Source organism: Haliotis rufescens, unplaced genomic scaffold (assembly GCF_023055435.1).
Source record: "Haliotis rufescens isolate VD_foot unplaced genomic scaffold, xgHalRufe1.0.p SCAF_14, whole genome shotgun sequence".
In the NCBI taxonomy this organism is placed as follows: domain Eukaryota; kingdom Metazoa; phylum Mollusca; class Gastropoda; order Lepetellida; family Haliotidae; genus Haliotis; species Haliotis rufescens.
This window is the reverse complement of record NW_025963824.1, coordinates 7561593-7581940: the sequence shown is the minus strand read 5'-3', so window position 1 is coordinate 7581940 and position 20348 is coordinate 7561593. Positions and strand designations below refer to the sequence as shown.

Below are 20348 nucleotides of genomic sequence, written 5' to 3'. Positions count from 1 at the left end.
ATACTGGAACCAATGACGGTGGCGCTGGCAACAGCGTCACCATCCTTAGATCCATCTGTAAATATGGATTTGTAATTATCATATGTGCATCTTAATTCATTATATTGTTGTTGATAGATTAGTTGGTTTGTGTCAGATTTCTTTAGTTTAGTTAATGTTAGGTCCACCTCTGGCTTCACAAACTGCCAGGGCGGAGAAGAGAAAACCTGAATGGGGGCAATGTTTTCAAGATTTAATTTCGCAGCAGAAAGGTGAGATTGTATTCTTATTCCAAGAGGTGGAAAAAGAGATGATTTCGTTTTGTAGAGATTTCCATAAAGTGGATTAAAAACACAATCATAAGCTGGATTAGATTTCAAAGAACGTAATTTAGATATATATTGCAACGATAATTTAATGCGACGTTGATGAAGGGACGGCTCATCAGCCTCCACATACAGACTTTGTTTCGGTGAAGTTCGGAAGGTTCCAAGGCAAAGCCTCAGACCTTGATGGAGAATAGGATCTAGAATTTTAAAATTGCTTTTACAAGCTCCACCATTAATGATGGAGCCATAATCTAGTTTGGAGCGGATAAGTGCTCCGTAGAGTTGAAGGAGGGTTTTCTGATCTCCTCCCCACTTAGAGTTTGAGACAACTTTTAGTAAGTCCAGGGCTTTCAGACATTTATTCTTCAAATATTTAATGTGAGGCAGAAACGTCAAATGGTGATCAAAAATTATACCCAGGAACTTTGCTTCTTTTACAACCTAAATAGGAGTGTTATCTAAAATTAGTTCCGGATCTTTGTGCGATTTATATTTTCTACAGAAATGAATACAATTTGTTTTAGATTTTGAGAACTTAAATCCATTTTCTAAAGACAATTTTTGGATTTTATTTAAACATAGTTGCAGTTGCCTTTCATTTGTACTTATGTTTTTGCCACGACAGGAAATATTGAAATCATCCACAAAAAGTGATCCATCAATTGAATCACTAAAAACTTGCGATAAGCTATTGATTTTAATGCTAAATAATGTGACAGACAAAATACTGCCTTGTGGGACACCCCGTTCCTGATTATAATGATCAGACAGGGTTGAGCCCACACGGACTTGAAATTGCCTGTCGGTTAAAAATTCGGATATGAATTGAGGCAAACGGCCTCACAATCCAAAGTCATGTAAATCTTTTAAAATACCATGTTTCCATGTTGTGTCATATGCTATTTCGAGATAAAAAAATATAGACACTGCATGTTGTTTATTTATAATGGCATTTTTAACAAATGATTCTAATGCAGGCGTCACACTGTCCCGAAATTGACACCAGATGGACACACGATAAAGGAAATGTTCAAATTCGGCTCTGATCGTAAAAACATCGGGCCATTCGTGAGGGCATCTTAAGCCATCGTATGACCGCCGGTGGAGTGTCTCAGGCTCCGGCAGCAACTTCGTGAGCGGTGGCAAAATCTTTGGCATGCCAAAAAATTGCCGAAAGACCTTGCGAAGGTTCATTTTCGTTTTGAATTCGTGTGTCCATTTTGCCCTTCGTAAGGCCATCGTGAGGGCATCTTGTCAAATCGTGTCATCTTCGTTTTTACTTCGTGTGATCATCGGTGCCATCGGGCATTGTTCGCCCAAGAAGACAATACGAAGGAAACAAGAAGCTGCCCGATTGTCTTAGGAAGGCAACACGACTACGTGAAGCCCTCGCAATGCCGTCGTGTAGCCATCGTATTATAGTACGATGACATCAGGGTGGGATGGGACCAGGGTGTCGGCGAAGACAGCCGAATTTGAGTAGCTCAAGCGTTTCCCATGTGTCATGGTAACGTGGACATGTAAAAGGCCAGCCTCAGAGCATCTTCCTCAGTCAGTCCTACAGAGCAGAGTCGTGTGTAACTCTCAAAGCGTCAATCACAATTAATCACAATTCAGTTTCTGCAGAATGGCATACTTTGATGATGTGACAACCAGGAAAAAGAAGGCAGCAGCATTTCTTCTTTTGATGCACCTCAGAGGACGTGATAAGCAACTCTTATAGGCCAAGCACCTCCTCTTACAGGTAAAAATTATCTTATTTCACTTTGTCATTTCTTGCTATTTGCACAGACTCCGTGGTCTAGTGGTAGAGCGTCCCCCTGGAGAGCGGAAGGTCCGGGGTTCGACCCCCCGACTGCATCATACCAAAAGACGTTAAAATATGGTACTTGTTGTTTCCCTGTCTGGCGCTCGGCATTAAGGGGCTAAAACAAGGACTGGTCGGCTCTGAGTCAGTATACTGTGTCTGAGTGGGGTATTCATGTTAAACTGCGGCATGGTATCTCAGTGAGCTAGCACTATAAATCGGCATCAGTCCAGACTAGTACAAGCAACCACACAAACACACGTACATGCACGTCGCTATATAAGTGCAATAATCTTGTACGCGACGTTAAACTCCATTTCACCTCACCTCATGCTATTTGCCTTTCTAGCATTCGACAATGTACTTATCTTGTTTTGCTTTTTATTTTCCAGGGCAGGGGCAAACCGAGGCGAAGGTGAAAACCGAGGTCTATGTGGGTCAGGAAATGGCTGTCTGACAAAAGAAGAGAACGCTATGGCCACTATAGCACTCTACTAAATGAGCTGAAGACAGAAGATGAGACTTCCCAGAGGCCTCTGCGATGAGGTGCTGCGAAGGGTAGAAGGCAGAATAGAGAAGAAGTACGCATGGTACAGAAAGTCTCTCCCTCCTGGTCTCAAGCTGTCCATCACTCTACGACACTTGGCCTGTGGGGACAATTATCCAAGCCTGTCCTACAACTTCAGAGTTGCTCCAAACACCATCTCCCTTATCATTAATGAAGTCTGCGATGCCATCAAAGCCGAGTTTGCTGCTGAGGTGATCCAGTGTCCTACTACAACTGAAGAGTGGATCGCCAATGCTGAGCAGTTTGATAAGAGATGGCAATTTCCACACTGCTGTGGTGCTCTGGATGGCAAGCATGTGGCGGCCACCTGTCCTTGGAATACTGGCTCTGTGTACAGAAATTACAAGGGCTTCTTCTCCATTGTCCTCATGGTCCTGGTCGACGCAGACTACAAGTTTCTATGGATTGATGTCGGCTCTGATGGTTCCAGCAACGATGACAGTATCTACAATGGGTCAGAACTGAAAGAAGGCCTGGAGAGTCCGAACAACATATTCAATCTCCCTGAAGAGAAGTCTCTACCTGGTGATGACGTTCCTGTCCCATGCTACATAGTAGCACCCGTTTTCAATCAGGAACATGGAGCACCATGAGAGAATATTTAACTACAGACTCTCCAGAGCCACGCGTGTAATATAGAATGCCTTTGGCATTCTGGCACACAAGTTCCAAGTTTTGCTGAGGACCATGAACCAGAGGCCAGAGACATGCAGAAAAATCATTACAACTTGTGTGATCCTTCACAATCCCATCAGACTGAGATATCCAGCCACCCACAACAACCTGATGGACTTGGAGGACAAGAACCAGAATGTCATCCCAGGGGCATGGAGAAATGACAGAGTACTTCTGGATGTTTACGAGAGGACAAGGAACACTGGAACCCAGGAGGGGAAGCAAATTAGAAGATACTTGGGCCACTACTTTACCTCAGTGCCATGGCAGGACAAGATGATCATGTAATTATTCCCACAAAGCAGTGACAGTAAAATGAATACAGAGACACTAACATTGTGATGATGCAACAAATTATTTTCACATATTGCATTTTAGTTTAAAGCAAAATGTGTATGGAGTAATAAATTTTGTTTTTGAAATTTTGATTGAAAATACTTGTTCTTTTTTCGACTTATTAATAAAATAGAGGCCCAACATTTAGATAGTTTAAAAATCTCAAGTTTCCAAAATGTAAAGTCCCATACTACTTTAACATGGAAATTAAAATAAGTAAAGGATTTGTAAAGTAAGGATAACTTACAAATGACAATTTTTATTATATACAATCTCAGGTTTCTGTGTGATATTTGCCGCTGAGGAGGCTGAGAAGGAAGTTGAACGAATGCAGCCTGGCGAGGAGTAGGTACGTAGCCCTGAGTAGAAGTGCTGGCTGGCCTTACTTGGACAAGGACTGACATCTTTCTTGGATTTCCTCCCCCTTCTCTCTCTGGTTGGAGACTCAGTGGTGTCTTCTGGGACATCTAAATCATCAGTTTCCTCTGCTTTCCTCTTCTGAATTCTTTATTTAACAGCCCGCTTCTTCCCTGTGCCTCTCCCTGACTTGCGTGGCATGTTAAAGTTGAATCAGCAATTGAATTTCCCATGGTCGGCCGAAGGTTTTATACCATCGGGAGGTCACGTGACGGCTTCGTGTTGCCTTTATTTGTGGTTCGGGTGCCATCGTGTGACCTTCTGTAGGCATCGTACTTGCCTCGCCTGTTGATTGGTGGACCAAGTTCGGGGCCATCTTCGCGCGAAATTCAAAATCTCATATTCGTATGGCCATCTCGTGTTAATTTCGGGACAGTGTGACGCCTGCATAAGCGAACCAAATGATCGATCGTACTTCTGTTTTTCCTGAAACCACATTGTATGTTAGTAATTAGATTATTGGTTTCTAAGTACCAAACTAGTCGATAATGTATCATGCGTTCCATGGTTTTGCAAACGCAGCTTGTCAATGATATTGGTCGGTAATTTGATGGATCAGTATGATCTCGACCGGGTTTGGGTTTCGGGACAACTATAGCTTTAGCCACGAAGGAGGAAACTTCCCTGAGGTCCATATTACATAAAAAATATTCAATAGTGTTTCTAAAGATGATTCTGGTAAGTGCTTCAGGAGTTGATAATGTACGTTATCAGCTCCTGTAGCAGTATCGTGAGCTTGTCCAAGGACAGTGTGGAGTTCATGAATAGAGAACAGTTCATTGTAATACTCTCCGTTTTCTGAATGAAAATTAATTGGTTTCTTTTCTTGCTGTTTTTGATACTTTTGGAATTGAGGTAAATAGTTGGACACTTGGACATGGGTTGTCTTGAATTTATTTTTGAGACATAAGATCGTTAAAATGTACGCCGTGCTTTTGCGTTCAAAATTTTAAATTTATTCAAATTATGGACCATAGGATGGCGCCGGAAATATCGCTCTGCCTTTTTCCTCGCCTTCCAAGCTCGTTTGCAGTCTTCGGTAAACCATCGTTTACGTATGTGTGGAGTTGCAGAGGACTTTGGAACACATTTTTCAGCTATTTTGTTGAGTTCATCAGAAAAGCATTGTATTTGGTAAGGAACGTCAGTTAAATTTGATCAGGGGTTAGTTTATCTATACAGAGAATGTCATATAGAGTCCAGTTTGCTTTAGTAAAGCTCCATCGAGATGATGGAGGAACATCTGATGGGGTAGTAGGGTTAAGAATGGTTGGAAAGTGGTCACTCCCACAGAGGTCATCGTGGACTGAGCACTCAAAATAATTCAGCAGGTTGGAATCGGCAACAGACAAATCAAGAGAAGAGTATGTGCCTGTACCAGTATGTAAATATGTTTTAGAATTATCATTAAAAAGGCATAGAGTATTGTTAGAAATAAAATCTTCTAGGAGCTTGCCTTTACCGTTGGTATAATCACTACCCCAAAGTGGATTATGACCGTTCATATCGCCCATTATAATACAGGGTTTAGGATGCTGGTCATAGAGAGCTTGAAGATCTGATTGTTGAAGAGATGCAGATGGAGGAATGTAAAGAGAGCACAGAGTAAAAACAATGTGCATGGTGATACGAACTGCGATAGCTTGTAGAGGGGTATTGAGAGGAACAGGGCTATGAATAACACCCTGCCTCACCAAGATTGAAGAACCCCCAGTTGCTTTAGTCCCTGGAGGTGAAAAGAAATGATATGAATCATATTGTCTAATGTTAAGTTGATCTTTTGTTTTAAAGTACGTTTCCTGCAAACAAAAGGCTGATGGCTTGAAATTATGAGTTAATAGCTACAAATCATTAATATTATTTTTGAGTCCTCTGCAATTCCATTGTATTATAGGGTTCAAACAGGTCATGGTGGTTCTACTGGGGACCTGGAGCGAGAGGGAGGGAGGACTACCCTCATGGTTTGTTTGTGATGGAGTGACCTCCATCGCCAAAGGTTCAAATTGGTTATGAACCTTAACAGTCGTGCACTGAGAAGAAGGCACCTCCAAGTGTTGGAGGACCTTTGCTGTTTTCTTCATTTTCTTTGTCTCTGTATTTGATAATTTAATATCTGATGCTGGTTCTTTTGTTTTATTTGGAGTCTAGAACCGGGCCCATTCTACCACCCGTCTAGGTGATGTTAAGGTCAAAGTAGTGTGTTGAGCAAAGGAACACGGTTCCGGGAACAAGTGCCCTCAACTACCAGACTCCCGTCCTCCGCCGACACAGGGGCGCAAACCCACGGCAAACAGGTTGCCCAATTCGGTCGCCTTTTACGACCAGCAATGGGGTGCTGTGGAAATATTCTGCCCCGGTTCCACACCGGGGAAGAGCGAATAGCGTGACCCAGCACTCACCATGTGGAGGTTGCTCTTCACGAGTGCCCCGATTTATAGTGCTAGCTCACTGAGATACCATGCCGCAGTTTGAACATGAATACCCCACTCAGACACAGTATACTGACTCCGAGCCGACCAGTCCTTGTTTTAGCCCCTTAATGCCGAGTGCCAGACAGGGTAACAACAAGTATCATCTTTTAATGTCTTTTGGTATGATGCGTTCGGGGATCGAACCCCGGACCTTCCGCTCTCCGGGCGGACGCTCTACCACTAGACCACGGAGGCGGTCTCATCCATACATATAGCACTACCCGACTAGTCTGTCATACATAATTATGGGGCAGTTTTCAATCTTACTCTGGTGTCAATGGGTATGGCCTCTGGTCTTGGCTGTTATACCCCGTTTATCTTGTAATCCTATTATCACTATATTCCTATCTAACGACATCCTGTTCTCTGGATCACAGCTCCGTCACTGTCCATAACAATTAAAATGAACATTCAGTTTAAGTAAATGAATGAGTTTGTTTTGACGCCACAGTCAAAGACCAATGCTGTGAGGTTTGATAACACACTTCTACCAGGTCGAACATTGTGGATCCTCATTTTATCCGCTCTGCGGATATTCCTGGTGACGAAAAGCTGCAACATTGCCGATGTGACGTTAATTTTTAACTCACTCATGATCACACTTTATAGGAATAGATTACCCGACAGGACAGTTCTGATGCTCAGGGATATTTTTAAAGAGAAAATGTATAAAAAAACGTATGAATATCAACCCTTCAGATAAAACTCGACGGAGGCAACCTTTTGTTCCAATGACGTAATGTAATAAGTATGTGACGTCATAAACAATGGATGCATTCATATGGTATTTTCCTCAACAATTAAGCTCTGTGACGTCATGTGGCTTCACTTGACCAATCAGCATGTGTTAATATCGGAAAGTTTATAACACACGATTATTCTTCCCTCGTTGGTAATATATAATAATAGGTATAAACTAGGGCCAATACACAAAGACCACGTCACAATACATTGAGCCTGCCATAGAATTGGAATTGAAAGTGGAAGGTATTTATGTCGATCCGTCAACAAGGAAAGCATGTACACGCTTTTCAATCGTAAACTACAATTGACAATATTTATATTTTGAATGTGCTAATAAATATTCTAAAATATAATATAGAAAAATTACATTGTGTATTCATTGACTTTTCAAAAGCTTTTGATAATGTCTGGGGGGTGGAGAAAATTTATCTCCCTACTATTTTCAATATTCCTTAAAAACCTCGAACCGTTGTGGATAGAAAACTGTTGTCAAGGTGTCAAGTTAACGATGTCAGAGGAAACATTTACTCTCTGTGTGCAGCTCCTGTTACTGCTGTACGCTGATGAAATAGTTCTATTTGGTACCGACCCTGGATCTCTTCAAACTTCTTAGAACTCACTCTTAATATACAGTCGAAAATGGAAACTAACGGTTAACATATCTGAAAGTAGAGTTGTTGTGGTACTACAAAGAAAAAACTCGCCCCCTTCATTTTCGACAATAAAGAATTAGAAACAGTAGACTGTTATGATTATTTAGGCATAAAATTCAAAACAAATAGGAAATTTGGACTTGCCGTCAAAACTTTAATCGAGAATGTGACAAAATGTAGTACTGTCTCCTGAAGAAATCCCGAAATATCAAGTTCCCACTCGATTGTATTATTAAAGCATTTGATGTTATGGTGATACCAATGTTGCTGTACGGTCCGGAAGTGTGGGGATATAAATGTTTGAATGTGGTTGAAATAGTTCATTTGTCATTTATTAAATAAGCGGCTGTTTTAAAATAACCAACTCCTTCTTTTATGGTCCCCCCTTAATATTAGAGTAGCTAAGATAATTATAGGTTTTTGGCATAGACATATTATACGATCTCAACAAAATATGTTTTCGACTCTGATATATCAATTCATTAGGATGGATGCTAACGTAAACTCCAATATTCACCATTGTTTAAATACTTTAGAATGTTTATTAATTTCCTGTGGCCTCACCAAAGTATATAATATGCCATGCAATTTCAACACCAAGTGGCTAGTCTCGTCTGTGGAAAGAATATTGACCGACCGTTTTCTACAATCCTGGAGAAGTTCAATATTGTCAAGTTCAAAAGGTTTCTATTATAAACATCTTAAAGAAATGTAATTATTTGAAAACTATCTCTATCTACCTAAATCTGTTTATAACCTGCTATTAAAATTTCGCACTAATAACCTTAATTTACCAGTCGAGACTGGCCGCTGGAATAATGTACCCAGAGAACAACGTCTATGTTCACTCTGTAACTCCCCAGCAATTGCAGATCAATTCCATTATATATTTCGATGTCCAGCTTTTGATAACAAAAGACTTTCACTTATTCCCAGAGGATATTTAACTTGGGCAAAAGGGTTTTCATTAAAAAGCCTATTTACAACGACCAAACTAAACGAGCTAAAACGTCTATCAAATTATGTATTATTTGTATTTACTACTTTGAAAACTAAATCTAAATGCACACAGCCTTCTTGATGTAAATATTATAGTTATCTCTGAACTTTATGTATGCTCTTGTACCACCGTTGGTGGTCTATGGAGAAATAAAGAATTAGAATTTCAAAATCCGTTCACAAAAGTATGCCGAATGAATGTGGGTAGAGAAGATTTTGATCGCATGTTGAGTTACAGGATGACACATGAGGTAGACACTCGTGTTCTGATACACTTGTTTTGAACCTGCTTTATGTCCGTGTAGTGAGTGAGTGAGTGCGTTATAATATTACATCGCATCGCCAATATTGCAGTCATACCACGATGAGAACAAGTTGATTACAATAAAATTCTTGTCGACAAAGGACAGTAAAACAGTAAGGTAAATATCACAGTTTAGATATAAAACAAACCTGATCTATATTAAAACAAAGAATTGTGCAGCCAATTAATTAATCTAAATTAAAACCAGGATATAGGCCACTGGGAAGCAAAGCAAGGCCACCCAACTGGGGACTTACAGTGCTTTTGCTTCCTGCATGATTCCCAGCAGGATTTAAGCCGTCACTTTGGTCACCAGTGGTTGTATCTAAAGCTAACAAATATTAAAAATCAAAGCATAATCAAGGAATTAAACCACTAGTTGATATTTAATACTTCAATATAGAAGGACTCTGTCAGGGGGACAATAATTTTACACCACTTTAACACCCCACCCCCCCCCCCCCCCCCCCCCCCCAGTGGCACTGCCGTCATACATCTCAGTGGATAATAATATCCAACTATTCTAAAACAATTCAAACTGTATCAAAAAATAATATTTCCTTTAAAAAAACGAGAATAAAAGGAGCACTGATATTATAAAAAAGATCCTTTAAAGATGTTGAATGATAATGGTTATCCCTTATGAGAGAAAAATCAACACAGTCAAGCAAACATCCTTGACTGTGATTCACAAGGGACACAGAACGAAGGATCCTCACCTTTTAAAATATACTCATGGGTATATCGACTGTGTCCAATACGAAATCGTCGCAAAACAACTTCGTCATGTCTCGAATGGCAACCCAAGTAGGTATACCCTGAGACTGGTTTTGTAGCATGAAGTTTGTTTATACCTACTTGGTTGTTCCACTTCTTTTGATTAGATCTTTGATGTAGGATCTAATTATTGGCTTGTAATCACTGTATGGTAAAGAAGTGGTGTTGCTGATTTGTTACGTGCTGCCTTTGCAGCAGTATCAGCCATAGTGTTACCAGCAATTCCAACATGACTTGGCAACCAGCAAAAGACGATGTCTTATTGGGCAGTGGCGAGAACATTATTCAATTCTAAAATATCAAGAATCAGCGGATGGTCGGAACAACAATTATGTATTTCCTAAAGGCGTGACAAGGAATCAGAAAAGATGATGAACTGTTGAGATTAATGGTTTTGAATGTAGTCCAATGCTATAAGAATAGCATTGGCTTCAGTTGTAAAAATAGAACTATTACCTGGGATTCTTGAAGACACCCTTTTAGATCCAATGACAGTGACACTTGAGACTTTGCCACCATCCTTGGAGCCATCGGTAAAAATAGAGCGATAAGAATCATATTATGACCTTAATTGGGCATATTCTTGTTGACAGACCAATTGGTTTGTGTCAGCATTTTTTAAAGGCAGTTAATGTTAGGTCTATCTCCGGTTTGACTAGTTGCCAAGGAGATGTAGACAGTAACCAGTATGGTGAGATGGTAGAGAGATCAATTTTAGCTGCGATAATATGTGGCTTAATTATGAATCCAAGAGAAGGAACAAGTTTTGCTTTTGATTGAAATAAATTTTCATACATGGGATTAAACACACAATCGTATGCTGGATTCGACGGATTTGAGTATAATTTTGTCACATATCGCAATGACAGTTTAATTTGACGTTGTTTGAGAGATGGCTCATCGGCCTCTACATATAAGCTGTCAACTGGTGATGTTCTAAAGGCACCAAGACAAAGCCTCAGGCTTAGATGATGTTCTGAATCTAATAATCTTAAGTTGCTTTTACAGGCTCCGCCATAAATGATAGAGCCATAATCTAATTTGGAACGGATAAGAACGATATAAATGAAGGAGGGTTGTCTGATCCCCTCCCCATTTTGAACAAGTCAATTGCCTTCAGACTTTTGGTCTTCAGATATTTCTAATGTGGTAAAAATGTTAAATGATTATAAAAAATAATACCCAAGAACTTTGCTTCCTTAACAACTTTAATAAGAAAGCCAGCCAAAAATAGTTCAGGGTCCTTATGCAGTTTAAATTCGCGACAGAAATAGATACAGTTTGTCTTGGCTTTAGAGAATTTAACCCATTCTCCAGTGACCATTTCTGAATTTTATTGAGGCATAATTGTAGCTGTCTCTCAATAGTGTGCATATTTTTACCACGACAAGATATATTAAAATCATCTACAAAAAGTGATCCATCAACTGCATCATTTAAAACCTTTGATAGACTGTTGATTTTAATACTAAATAAAGTAACAGACAAAATACTTCCTTGTGGGACACCCTGCTCCTGATTATAATGATCAGACAGGGTTGAACCCACTCGGACTTGAAATTGCCTGCCTGTGAAGAACTGTGATATAACGAAGACAAAACTCAAACTTTAAGAGACAGTTTACTGTCTACAAATTCTATTTCATACTTGACAAGTGTTCAGATTTTATCGCTTCAGGTAAAATTGATAAAGCAGTTGAGGTATTTTCAGATGTTTTATGTACCGCTGCGAAATGTATGAAACGCCCTTCTTATATTTCTAGAAGTAAACAGCCATGGTTGATAAGGAGTGTGAATACCACCGCTGTGAAGGATATCGGCTTCATCGGCTTCTTAAGGTTTTCCGATCACTAAAAGATTCGTCATCACTTTGTAATGATATTAAGGCAAGAAATACTTGTACACATGTTATCCGTGAACAAGAAAAGTTATATCAAGACAATGAACAGAGTACCATTTTGACTAACTTGGATAACAGTAAAATATTTTGGGCAAATTTGAAACATTTGTCTGCTACCACTGTCCGTCCTAAGCCAAATATAAATATTGAGCAATGGTTTTCACATTTGAAGGGGTTGTTCGATTCAGAAATGGGGGATGAAGATAACACTGTACCAGATAACAATTTTGATGACTTAACTCAATCTATTTTAGACTCGCCAATTGAACAGCAGGAGGTAATTGAGACAATTAACAAATTGAAAAGATGAGATTGTATAGTTTGAGTAGTGCCTGGAGTAGTTTTAGCGGGAGATTTTTAATTATTTGGTAAGAAGTTAGGTCTAATGCTGGGGCTGTGCCCCTTTTCCTGTTTTGGATTACGTAGAGGAGATCCTCCATTGTGAAGGGTTGGTTTATTTCTAGATTGTTATTGTTTGGTTCTTTTGTGGGTTTGTTTTTTGTTTAAAGTTTATCTTGAAATTTTTGGCTGAAGTTGGTGTTACTGCTAACGGCCGAAAAGTGGTTGTGAGATTATTTGCTTTTTGGGCGGGGTTGGTTGAGTTGTTAATGTAAGGGTTTTTTTTATGTCGTTTTAAGCCTCTAATGGCGTGGATTTTGCGCCAGACCGTTCTGGCATCTGTACGGTTATTTATACCTTCGCAGAATTTTTTCCAGTCTCTACTTTTGGCTAATTGGACTAGTTTTTTAACCTGGTGGTTTAGATCGTGGGCTATGTTTAGATGTTTGTAGTCGCGTTTTGCTTTATTGAAGGCTGATTTACGTTTTCGTCTAGTCTGTTCTATTTCCTCATTCCACCATGGTACCGTGGGTTTGCCTAGCCTGTCTTAGGTGTTTTGAAGGGGATGGAGGTTTTGGCTGCGTTTATTATATAGTCTGTTAGGTTTCTACAATAGGTTTCTGGATCATTTTTTTCTATTTCGTTTCAGTTAGCTTCGCTGCAGATATCTTGGAATTGGTCCCAGTTAGCTTTATTGTAATGGAATTTTGGTTCTTGGTTTTCAGTTTGGATTGGAACGTTTGTATTTCCTATGGTTATGTTTATGGGGAAGTGGTCACTACCTAGCGGGACGTCGTGCACTTCCCATTGAGTACTTTGAGCGGTGCTTATGGTTAGATCGATAGCCGACATTTTTTGGTTATCTTATCGTACCTCCTGGGTTGGTAGTTATTTAGGAGTACTAGGTCGTTTGTTTCTATCCATTCGGATATTAATTTGCCATGATTATCTATGTTATCATCTATGCTCCATGTAGGATGGTGAGCGTTAAAGTCTCCTAGGAATATAGTAGATTTATCGCTTATTTTGAGTAGTTTGTTTAGATCCTCAGGTTGGACTTTTTGTTCCGCCCAGTGGTATATATTTATGATGTTTATTTTCTGGTTATATAATGTGTTTTTAATGCCGTTGGCTTCTAGGTTTGGCGTGTCTATTTTTATTTCTTCGTAATTTATATCTTCCCTGATAAATATGATTAGTCCTCCTGTGGCTCTTCTTGCTTTTGGTTTAGCTCTGTCAGTTCTAACTGAGTTGTAGTTAGGTAGTGTGAATTTGGATTTTTTTGAGAATTTGGTTTCCTGTATACAAGCAATGTGAGGGCCTTTATTTAGTTTAAATTTAGTTTTTAGTTCATGGTCGTGGGAGGTGAGTCCGTTGGCGTTCCACTGAAAAATATTTAGTCCTTCCATTATTGGGTTAATATCCATTAATATCAGTCAATCGGGTGGGAAAACAGCCCAATCCTCGCTCTATAAAGGGGTATGTCAATCATTTTGCAAGTTTAAATGACTCCTGATACTTTGTGAATACTTTATGACAGTTTATGGAGTCAAAATCAATGCTGATTATTCATAAACTTAATGCTTCGTACTATAGGCCTGTGGCCTCTTCAGTGCTGAATAAAGATTGAAAATACATCAGTCAATCAAAGATGAAGGTAACTTTATACATCAGAGTTCTTGAGAATTAGTTCATGTTTTGTTCTTAGACTTACATTTCAACCATCGATTGTGTTCACATGTAGACTCAAACTGGTATATTAAAAAAATGTATACAGACAACAAAAACTGTATTAGAAACAACAAACTCTGTAAACTTTTAAGCATAGTTTTTGTATAGCATTTCAAAAGCCTGGTTTGTTTGCATTAAAATCAAAACAAAGGAATCTGTAATTAAAATGTGTAAGGTGAAAAAGCTTTTACATAAAAGAGCAAAATACATGGGGGAGAGTAAATATATAATTCTATATAACTTTTCTTGAATGGAGCACATTTGAAAAAAAAGATAATCCAAGCATATTCGATATTACCGTGTTTAAAGAATTTATATCAGTCATATATTTCTAACTTAGATCACCCGTATGTAACCCATGTAAAGCATGCATAACGGGGAACATTGTAATGTTGGTACAGTTTATAGCGTCTTCGTGCTTTAGCATTAGACATTTTCATATTCCTCTAGGTTTTAATGTTTATTTGTTTATGTATTTTTTATTTATTTTTTTCTTTCCTTTATTTTTTCTGGGTTATATATTTATCTAAATATACATTTAGTTACTTGTGTGTATGTGGTTGTTTGTTTTTATTTGTTGATTTTTATTTTTATTGATTTTGCGGGGTTTTTTTCTTTTCAGGTGGGGGAGGAGCCTGTATTAAGGAATATGTTTCAGATCTAAAATCAGAGTATAAGGGACAGCCTGAGCTGGAGGCGCGCGTGGATATATTGACAGTTTTTACGTAGTTAGTGTTAAAACCGAATGTTTGCGAGGATTAATGTTTTGGTATGATTATGTCTTATAATTATTTTAGGATGGAAGGTACAGTTACCAAATAAAATATGCTGAAATATCAATTCATTATGACCATATTTCATAATCTATTTTTTCAAAGTAACCCTCCTTACATTAAAGAAAACTATTTAAAGAATATAGTACTTAAAGACATTGCAACAAACCGAATAATCAGTGGGGAGACTTAATACTGAGGGGGGCGCGAAACATATCCGCCCGGGGGAGATTTTATTTCAGAACAGATTCTCTGGGGGAGAATCCGTACCGGTATAAACTCTCCGGGGGGAGAATTTGTACGGGGGAGGGTTTATACCGGGACACCGGCAGTGATAAGCTTATTGCTGAAATATTCAAATACGCATACGATGTGTTAGTTCCCTATATTACCTGTCTGTTTAACGTCATGTTTGATTCCGAATATTTTCCGATTTCCTGGTCGACTGGCCAAATTGTACAATTACACCAGAAAGGGGATACTAATACACCCGATAACTACCGAGGGATTACAGTATTAAGTATTTTTAGCAAGTTATATATTTCTGTTCTAAAAAGAAGGTTGCAGTCTTGATGTGATGCCTATGATAAAGTTGTGGAGTCGCAAGCAGGATTTCGTTATGGCTATTCCACAATTGATAATATGTTTATTTTACAGTCAGTTATACAGCGTTATCTGGGGAAGAAGCGAGGTAAACTATATGCTTTATTTGTAGATTTCTCCAAAGCGTTCGACTCTATAATCAGATCAAAACTATGGATAGTTTTGAATAACAGTGGTGTGTCACCTAAAATGTTTAAATGTATACAATCCATATATAACGACTGTCCGTTCCTGTGTAAAGTTAAACAATAGCTTCTCAGATGTATTCGATTGTGACTTGGGTGTCCGTCAAGGCTGTGTATTGAGCCCGTTTTTGTTTTCATTGTTTATTAATGATTTAGCTGTTGAAATTGAGGCTAACTGTGAACCCGGAATTCAGCTCCATCCAGACATAAGTCAACTATTCCTGCTACTCTTTGCTGATGATATAATTCTTATATCAGATACTGTATATGGCCTCCAAAAACGCATCGATGTACTCGAACACTACTGCCAGAATTATTTCCTAAAGGTGAATCTTGATAAATCGAAAATAGTAGTTTTTAAGAATGGTGGAGTACTTTCTAGATCTGAAAAATGGTATTTCAGTGGTTGTCAGTTGGAATGTGTATCATCGTACAAATATTTGGGAGTTGTATTTTCAAAGAATTTATCATGGTCGAAACATACTTACAATGCTTCATTACGGGCTAAACGGGTATTGTTCTCGGTTCTAAAATCCCTTTCATCACTTAAACCTATTCTACTGAAACTATTTTTTAAAATATTCGATACTAAAATTGCTCCAATTATGTTATATGGGGCTGAAATGTGGAGTTTTGAAAACTGTAGTATCCATGTACTTGCTTGTAAACGTCTGCTAGGTGTTAAAACGTCTACTCCAAATCATGTTGTGCGAGGAGAGTGTGGAAGATACCAACTGTACATTTCTGCGTATAAACGCTGTATAAAATATTGGTGTAAACTTATGTCCCTCCCAAATTCACGATATCCTAAGAAAAGTTATGATATGTTATTTCAGCTAGCCACACATGGTAAAACTAATTGGGCTACAAAAGTCAAAACTCTTTTATATAGCCTTGGATTTGGATATATATGGGAGAACCAATACGTTATTTGCCCCGAATCATTTATTTCCGAATGTGAAGATCGGTTAAAATTTGCTTACGAACAGGATTGGCATTGGTCTTTAGCAAATGGTTCTAAAATGTTCCATTATACACTTTTCAAAAATTCATTTAGTCTAGAGTTGTATTTGTCTGCTATCACTATCAACAAATTTCGTGTTACACTAGCACAGTTTCGCTGTAGCTCCCACACTCTCCACATTGAGACTGGTAGATACGTTAATACTCCACGAGAGCAGAGATTGTGCAATAGTTTCAACCAATGATATGTCGAGAATATGTTACTGACACCAGTACTGTCCCTGCTGAAGCTATTTTTAGCTCGCATAAGAATGTAGAATTGTCGTCCATTGTTCGATGTCAATACATCAATGACAAGTGAGAATACCGTTGTTATCATTGATGCCGAGCTACACTATAATAAAAATTATAATCAAGTTGACAAGTATGTACATGACTACAGTGAACATGTACATGATCATGCACTTCGTAATATCAAAGACTAATATTAAATTGTGTGATGAATTTAACTGGATCAGTGGTAACACGTGATATTAATGTTCCATCAATTTCTTTCCTGCTTGATCTAGCCATGTCTACAAAATAAAAATAATAGAATTAGAAAGGAGCACAGAACAATTCTTAATTTCAGGCTAGAGCTGTGGAAATCTAGACTTTCCCAATCATTGTAGCCTTGCGTTGGTCTCATTTTGTCCTTTATTCTCTTGAGTCTACATCACAGCTCATACCACACAATAACAAGACCAGTTCGCCCCCCTGCCGGAGCTCCTTGATTTTGGTTATATCGTCTAACATGGCCAACTCTGCGTTTATGTAAACAAGAACATAATCAGTGAGGGATCCTTTATCATCCTTATTTGACTGCTTATAAAAATTTGATATCTCTCCTCACAGCTGGTTCATATATTTTTTCTGCAGAATATTCGAAACAGAGTGACTAAGTTGGTACTACATATGTATATGGTTCTATTTTAAGTGACTGCACCGCTCCATTATGAAAATAAATTGTTAGCTGTTTAACAACGATCTCAGCAGTAATCCAGATATGTATGACAGCGGTCTGTTGTAAAAGAAATGCAACTTGATTCTTGAAAGTTGTAACTTCTCCGCAAATAAGTATCACATGCAGTATACAGTATATCAACTGCAATATACAATAACAGAGTTGTCCGGAAACCTTCCCCAAAAATGTCAAATTTGGGGGGTGCATTTTGTTCACTTAAGTGTGAGACATAAAAAAATTTATCTTGAAGATACCAAGAAATTTGAAGGTTGCTGAAAGCATCTGGAAGGTTTCCGGAAGGTTTCCGGAAGGTATCCGGATGCAAATTTTCTTCATGTCTTGTTTCTGGTAAATAATGTTAGCCTGTGCATAACAGATAGCTGTTGCAATATTCTGTGTTACTTTTATGGAAAATATCCCCCTAAAACATTTTTGGAGAAGACAATTGTTCAATTTCATATATTGTTCTTTTCAGATGTTAATGGTATTTAATGAACAAACATCAGTTCTCGTATAATGATATCCTTAAATTTCATGTCCAGACTTCCAGTTTGTACAGAGAAAAAGAAAAAGTCATTGACAATGTGCTCACTTGGGCCTTTGGTCATTTGGGCATGTCATCGTATCCTAATTGCTTTGATCGATGTTCATAATATCAATCATTTGATTGTTTAATCCAGACTCAAATATTTACAGACCCCCGTCATACGGCTTTCAAACAAACAAACAACATGTGCATCGCTATATGTTTGTCTTCGGCATCAGTTCGCGATGTTGTTTGGTTGTTTTGTTGTTTTACACCGCACTCAGTAATATTCCAGCTATAAGACGTCGGTCTGTAAATAATCAAGTCTGGACCACACAATACAGTGATTGATATCCTGACCACCCGATCCCGTTAGTCGCCTCTTACGATAAGCACAGTCGCCTTTTACGGCAAGCATGGGTTGCTGAAGACCTATTCTACCCCGGATCTTCGCGGGTTAGTTCACGATGTAAAGTTATGCTTAGAGCGCTAGCGCTGTTCCAATCGTACCGTTCATCGCCAAATTTGCCATCCATGAGTTGATGTCCTTTGGTATCGACTCTCTGGTGGATCACTTCACAGAAACCGGGAATGCTGAAAAACCTGACTCCATTTTGCAGATTCTCAATTCGATCACGGTAATTATAACTAACTAATATTATCTCTTCACATCATTAATATAGCAAGGTTCTGTTATAAGGTTAAAAATGCATCTCAGAAACTAATGATAATAAATAGAACCCATTAGATATAGTTCGTGACAGAACTTGTAATTGGAAAGGAATCAATAGAGAAAAGACATTTCACATTTATCATTGGATTGGTCTCTGGCTATTATCCATGAGTTAATGAAACAAATGGGGAATTACAAGGTATAATCCATTTGGAGCTTCGGAGTGAGTCACGAAATCAATAGAGAGATGAGCAATCTGGCACGTAGGTTTTTGGTATTTTTCCGATGGCGACACACATGAGTTCATGGTCAGATATAAACTTGTAACGAATCAAATCGTTCTATGTTTCCACCAGCTAGTGACGAGCCTGGCCAGTCTGATCCTGTTCTGTAGTGATAGATGGGCTGAGAGTAAGTAAAACTATGTGAGTATAAACTGGTGTTGCGTTTCTTTATTATGCGTGTGTGAATGCTGCTAGAGACAACTTGGAGTAAGGGTCATTAGGCCAATCACTCCTTGACGGAGCCGAGCCACGGTACAAGGCGAGGGCAATGTCCTGGCTTAATTGACCACAAGGACCAGGAACGGCAATACATTTAGTAACTGTAGCAGGGTCGCACTGGACGCCCGAAAGCAGTTACGACATGGTGGAGTATGCGGGTTTTCTCTTGAACAAAATGTTTAAGACGATCCCAGTCTTTGTTTTTCCTATTGTCGTTCCGTGAGTAATTTCCATGTGTCGGACTTCCCTTCTACCGAGGACAACTTCCTCCGCCTCTCATCCCCTCCCCGCCCGCCCGCATCCGCTCCGCTCTTACAGAGATTACGGAAGTCCTTATGGCAATCGATACTCTGAGCGAACAGTTAGCTACCCTTTTGGCGACACTTATTTTTTCACCGTCCGAGATCAATACTTTTCACTGGAGTCAGAATCAGTATCCCCAATCCCTCGGACCATATCCTCCCTTGCCAACTCGGCAGTGTGAACAGACAGGACAAGAGTTTCATCACCAGCAGGACCAACAGCATATTTGACGACGGCAACCAACTTCGCAACGGGCTAACCTCACCAGTGGTGGTAAGTATGATTTTCTTTTACTCTGATAGGTGTCCCGCGTTTAATGCAAAATCTCATTTTTGTCTGACAATTTTACATGTCACAGGAATATGTAGAGGTCGGTGTCACTCAGGTCCCCCACCCAGCCATAGACATTTATAGTCACAACTCTTCAGGCAACTTTCCCACCGTGCTGAGCAAACCATACTTATTGACTTTTGACCAAACTCATTTGCCGTCACTTGACCCACCGGTTTCTAATTCTCCATGTTGTAAGCAGCCTTAATCTCCTCACTGGCAAGTCACTTTAAACAAAATGACAACAGGCATAGGATTCATGTTATTTAAGGAGAAAGTTAGTTTCTACAATTGTGGATTCAGGAGATTCTACTAGATTTTTAAGTCTTGAAGTTTTCAATGACTCATGTCTGTGGAAAGACATCATTTTGCAAAAGTCAGATATGTTACCTCAAATTGTTCGTGGTTTTTAAATAGAACATTTTTTTAAGTTGTAGCCAATTTACCGTCTATGATTT

General features: G+C 38.9%; 1 protein-coding gene across 1 annotated transcript; it reads left to right on the top strand.

The window, feature by feature from the left end:
* The first annotated feature begins 2631 nt into the window (after positions 1 to 2631).
* Positions 2632 to 4043, top strand: LOC124123189 (protein ALP1-like). The gene is made up of 2 exons (XM_046486477.2): positions 2632 to 3208; positions 3973 to 4043. The coding sequence occupies exons 1-2, from the start codon at positions 2632 to 2634 to the stop codon at positions 4041 to 4043; spliced, it is 648 nt and encodes a 215-aa protein (XP_046342433.2).
* Positions 4044 to 20348: the final 16305 nt, after the last annotated feature.

Coding starts and splice junctions, on each gene's coding strand:
- LOC124123189 (XM_046486477.2), top strand. CDS start 2,632: ATGAGACTTCCCAGAGGCCTCTGCGATGAGGTGCTGCGAAGGGTAGAA. Junction 3,209..3,972: donor TGAAGAGAAGTCTCTACCTG/GTGATGACGTTC, acceptor ATACAATCTCAG/GTTTCTGTGTGATATTTGCC.